The sequence below is a fragment of the Colossoma macropomum genome, unplaced genomic scaffold (assembly GCF_904425465.1).
Source record: "Colossoma macropomum unplaced genomic scaffold, Colossoma_macropomum, whole genome shotgun sequence".
Classification (NCBI taxonomy): Eukaryota; Metazoa; Chordata; class Actinopteri; order Characiformes; family Serrasalmidae; genus Colossoma; species Colossoma macropomum.
This window is the reverse complement of record NW_023494806.1, coordinates 8,709,117-8,714,567: the sequence shown is the minus strand read 5'-3', so window position 1 is coordinate 8,714,567 and position 5,451 is coordinate 8,709,117. Positions and strand designations below refer to the sequence as shown.

General features: G+C 38.1%; 1 protein-coding gene across 1 annotated transcript in view; it reads left to right on the top strand.

Annotated features, from left to right (window-relative positions):
- Positions 1–2,813: 2,813 nt before the first annotated feature.
- mapk1 (mitogen-activated protein kinase 1) overlaps positions 2,814–5,451 on the top strand; it is a 35,605-nt gene continuing 32,967 nt past the window's right edge. Inside the window, exon 1 of the mRNA XM_036598898.1 lies at positions 2,814–3,214. Coding sequence (XP_036454791.1) covers positions 3,063–3,214 — 152 coding nt within the window. The 5' untranslated portion in view covers positions 2,814–3,062. The remainder of the gene's footprint in view (positions 3,215–5,451) is intronic.

The window sequence follows — 5,451 nt, the reverse complement described above, 5'->3', positions numbered from 1 at the left end:
CATGTTTTCCTTTTGTGGGTATTAGGATTATTTATTGGAACAGTCGTTCCTAAGACTTAATCCCGACTCTCTGTTATGTAACAACCACTGCTGTAAATGGATCAAGGCTGTTTTGTTCTGATTGTTGGCTAAAATGATTAGGGCGTGCAGAATGTGGTCAGTCCATTTACTCTAATATTCTTAACTTATATGAAAAAGCATGTATTTCAATTCAAATTTCACAAAAATTATTTGAACCTTTTAGATGCCTGTTGTAACAAAACCTTGCAACTTACTGTAAATCCAAAGCACATTAAAAAAAAAAAAGAAGATGCTTCTTTGTGGTTCTATAGTAAAAGCAATGGTTCTATTTAGAACCATGAGTTCTACACTCTTAAGAAACATGGTTCTTCAATGATTCTTTAGTAAAGACAATGGTTCTATACAGAACCATGAACACTCAAAGAACTGTTTGCATGCTTGGTTCTTTGCATGGTGAAATGGTTCGTCAGATTGATGAAGAATGAGTTGTATATGGTTCTATATACAACCTTTTTGGAAATGGTTCTATATAACATCAGAAAGGGTTTGTTACAAACTTGACATCTTAACAATACAAGAACCATGTTTGGCACTATACAGAACCATTTTCAAAAATATTCTATATAACTGTATGCAACACATTCTCCATCAACCTGAAGAACCATTTTACCATGCAAAGAACCATTTAAGCATGAAATGGCTCTATATAGGACTCATGGTTATAAATAGGACCATAGCCTGTGCTAAAGAACCATTTTTTAAAGTACCATTTGAAAATGCCATGCTCTCTTTACATTTCATGATGAATGGACCAATAGAGAGGGTCCAAAATTACTATCTGATTACATTCTCATATTAAACATTAACATTTTTTCCCCATCTAAAGCTGCCATTTCAAAGATATAAGGTTTTGTTATGCCAGCAGCTACAGTATGTTCAGTGAAGAAAGGGTTGCAGGTGTTGATTCTGGGTTGTATGCTGTGTAAAAGCCAGACTGAACTGGAGGAATCTTCCAGCTCATCCATTACGGTGATAGAAAGCAAGTTCGATAAACGTCATGACATCATTGGTCTGGTCTGGTAAATGGGTGTGGTTGTTGAAGGAAGTGAATGAAAGAGGCCTTAAAAACTCCACAGTTACTGCAGTACTCTTACTTAAAGACAGCGTACTGAAGAAGATATAAAATATTCCTTTAAGGATATAGTGGTGTAAATGTCAACAACAATTACACAGAGCAGCATGTTTTGCTGGTGAACTGCTCACTTTCACCTGTGGTTGTTTTCTTTAATTACTGATAGATTTGCTGTCAGTATATACAGGCTAAATTATTATTTAGGTTATAACCTGCAATTACTAGCTGCTGGGTGGCTACAAGGTCAGAAATCAGGGCCTGTATTACTATTAAGCTCTGTGGGTATTAGGAATTGAACTGAATAAAGAATGAATTGAAGTCACACATTAAACACCAATGTTGGATAAATTTCATAGGAAATGCACAAAATTAGGCTAAGACTAAAGGCTTCACCACTCAAATATGCTCATAAAGTGGTGCAGTGAGGAAATCTGATTTGTCAGGCTGCTTCCCCTCACAGATGGATGTGTGCATGCAGGATGTAGTGTGTGTGGGGAGTGCTGAGGAAAGTACCAGTCTGAGAAATTATACAGGTTTGAACTAAACTGGAAAACATGTTTGGAGGGAAAACCACATTAGTAATCCCGCAAAACTGCGAGGATGGTTTATGTGGGGTGTTGAAAATGCACTGTTTTACGTTGACGTGTGGAAATCAGTCCAGGTGTTTGCAGTGAATGTGAACGCGAACATGAATATGAATTTGACGCCCCTGTGTGGTCACGTGACCTTCCCCGTTATTTCCTGCAAGCAGCAACGTTTTGCTTGTAGTGACGGCCCAGTTTGATTCAGTTCAACCGATTCTTTTCAACTGTCCGCTTTAATGAATCGAACGTGCACATGAACAATTGAGCGATTCACATATTAAATCAACCTCTGTTTTACTGTGTGTGTGAACAGTAAATAAACTCTTGAATATTGAATCTTGAAATGAGCCTGATGTCTAGTGCTTCTACTAGACGATTTCATCTCTCTAAGCACAAAATGCACATCACTGAAAATCAACTCAACTTCTAATTTGATTATTCATTGTCGTTTAAGACTGGGAGTCAACGTTATTCTCATTCCCTGCATATATGATGACTTATGATTCAGTGGGTAAGCCTGATTAAGGCCATTTCTATTGTATTCTGGCCTATTAAAGTAGGTATACAGTAAATCATTTTATGTAACAGTATTTTATCCTGTGATTTTAGGAGGCTGAAATGAAATGAAAAAAAATGCCTAGATGCTAAAAAGATCATATTCACTGAACGTAATCTGTAAGCAGGCATTTTTTTTCATAATAATTTGATATTTCATTTAGGGAATTTCGGATATTGAATATGTCAAAATAAATCTTTATCTTAAAACGGACGTAAATTCTGCTGTCTATTTTAATGAATCGAGTGTTTGATTTGATCATTCATTTCAATTCATGAATTAAAGGAACTGTAATGGAAATTGAAAATGGTTGCTGTGGTATTTATTCTACGCTGTTATTTTATAATGTCAAACTGGTAAAGATTATCATTTCATTTCCAATCTGCGAAGCAGAAGCAACGAAAAAAAAAATAAATCGATTCAGCTGGGACTTGTGAATCGGTTCACCCAGTTTATTGAAAAGAACCGGTTCAAAGTAACCGATTCCTGCACGATTCGGACATCGCTATTTGCTCGCTGCCTGCTTGCAGACTCCAACCATACAGACCCAGCAGGCGCAGCGGAGCGTTACGTTTACGGGACGAGTGCGCAACTTTTGTTTTGTACTCACTTTGCCGCAGTAAAGGAGCTCCTTCAGGTCTAAACAGTTCGTACTACGTCTTGTGAGACACCAAGAGTCGTATTTGTTGTCCGTGGAGTCGTCGTTGTTGTGTGAGTGAGTGTGTGTATGTGTATGTGTGAGTGTGTGTGAAGGCAGCTCGGTTCAACAATGGCGACGGCGGCTGCGATGTCTGGTCCTGCCGGCTGTGGCGGCACTAATCTCGGCTCTGGGACCGAGCTTGTCCGCGGCCAGGCCTTCGACGTGGGCCCCCGATACACCAACCTCTCCTACATCGGAGAGGGAGCGTACGGCATGGTTTGGTAAGTTTTTTTTTTTTTTCCACCTACTACTTCTTTTTTTTTTCACATTACACATTCTCTTCACATGCACACTCCTCTTTTTCCCCTTTTCCTTTACACGTCCTTCATTCAATCAGTGCAGTGAACAAGTGGGTGTTGAAGATTAACCAGCTCCAATTCATTGCTCACTCTGGTTTAGTTCAGGGGTAATTTCTTCGCTTGCTGTCAGATTGTCAGCTTATGTTAGGAGAAATAACACGTTTTATGTAATACAGCTCTCTTTAGATTAAAGGAGAATTCCACCGATTTTCAAAGTTTCTGTAAAATTCAGTCATTGACATGTAAGCAAAGTCATTCAAAGTGGTTTGTTGTGAAATGGTTCATTGTTGTGAAACTTGCCAACTCTGTTTTCTTTGCAGTTGTAGTGATGGGAACCAGGGATCATAATATCTACAGCACAAATGTGGTCATTTTATTTACTATCCAAAACCACCAACAGACCTTCACGTATATGTTTTATGTGGAATGTTGATCATGGTAAGTGGTAAATCTGAAAAAATAAGTTTTCTTTGGGGGCTATTTTGCTTCACAGCACTCTACATGTACCTCTTCACAATGAACAGCTTTTAAAAATACATCTTTTAGGCCAGATCCTGACCTCAGCACTTTAGTAAAACAGGCATCAGGCATTATATTCTTAACCATATAATGTAGTGACTTTCTGTCAGCTTTCAAAGGCATTAATCGCTTTAAACGTTTGGTTCCTATCATCACCACTGTGAACAATTCTGACTCTGTAAGTTTCTCTAGAAAGGAGCATTTCAAATCAGATCACTCTGGGTGACTTTGTCTACACTTTAACCACTTAATTATGTACAGTTGTTGAAAATTTGGTGGAATTACCCTTTAAAGTCATGACATGGCAGCGTGGCTGTACTTCACTTTATCAAGTTGTTTAACCTTAAGAACATTTCTGAAGGTATGCAAGTTAGTTGGAAACAGAACTTCTATCAGCTACCAAACAGGCATCACGCTAGCTAAAGTTTTAATACCTAAAGTTATAATCTACCGTACAATAATCTCAGGGATTGCTGTTGACATATAGCAGGTAAAAAGAAGATTTAGGTTCAGTTTCACAGTGACTTATGTAAATGGTTTGGTTTGTGTAGTTAAACTGAAAAAGGCCAGTTTGTCCAGCTCAGTGAAATACAATGTTTACTGTGGCTATTCCCTGCAGGCCACCTTCATTTCAGATAGTCCCGTTTTACGCAGTTTGAAGGGCCTATATCCTATGTTTCATATCGCTGTTGTTGGAAGAAAACCTTGTATCTCCAAAAAGCTATCTTTACATGAGAAGGAAAAAAAACTACTTTTAATGTAAGTCAATGGAACCAGACATTTTTCCAAGTCGGGCCGTTTTGGGCTGTTTCTTTTGGTCCATTCTTCATGAAATTTACACACAATGTAAAGGCCTACAGGCAGTTTCAAATTATGTCAAAAACTGAAAAACAGCAGCAACAGCGATACATTTCTCTACTATTTAACTTCCCTGAGGTCCACTTATGATATTTTTATGGGTTTATGTACCAAAGACAATCATTTATTTTTACATGACTATTTTGTCTCTTAGAAGCAAATTGTTGCAGCCAAATAAGTGATTATGTGTAAATGCAATGTTTTTTGTGACATCACAACAACGGTGGATTCAAAAATGACATTTCTATATATAAACTGTATGGAGTGTGGAGAAAGCACTACATTTTGAGGCTTTAACAGTGTTTACATATAACAGCAAACTCATTTATTTATACAAGCATGGAAAATGGGCTCTTTAAGAATGAAGATGCCACTTATGTTTTGTATTGTTCTTTTGTTTTTGAGGTAAATGATGCTGCATCAGTGTGGTTGCAGGCAGTTGTAATAACGGCGTGTTATTATGCAATCTTGGGTAGTTTGTTTCTTCCTGATCAACCATTTGATGATACCTTTTCATTTGGGTGTAGAAAAGCTTTCATAACATGCAAGAACATTTCTTTTTTTCCTGTATAACTTACAGCTGTACTGGATGAGTACATTCAGTGTGCTGGAAATGTTAACGTCTGATAATCCGCACAGCACTCGGCCAAGGATGTCAAGGTAGCAGCGGGTTAGCGCATGCATGTCCTCTCCACAAACGCGTGGGTGCTGATGGCCCGAGGTTGAACACGACGGGTGGAAACGCAATGCACTCATCCACAGTTTCGTTTTTACATAATGGA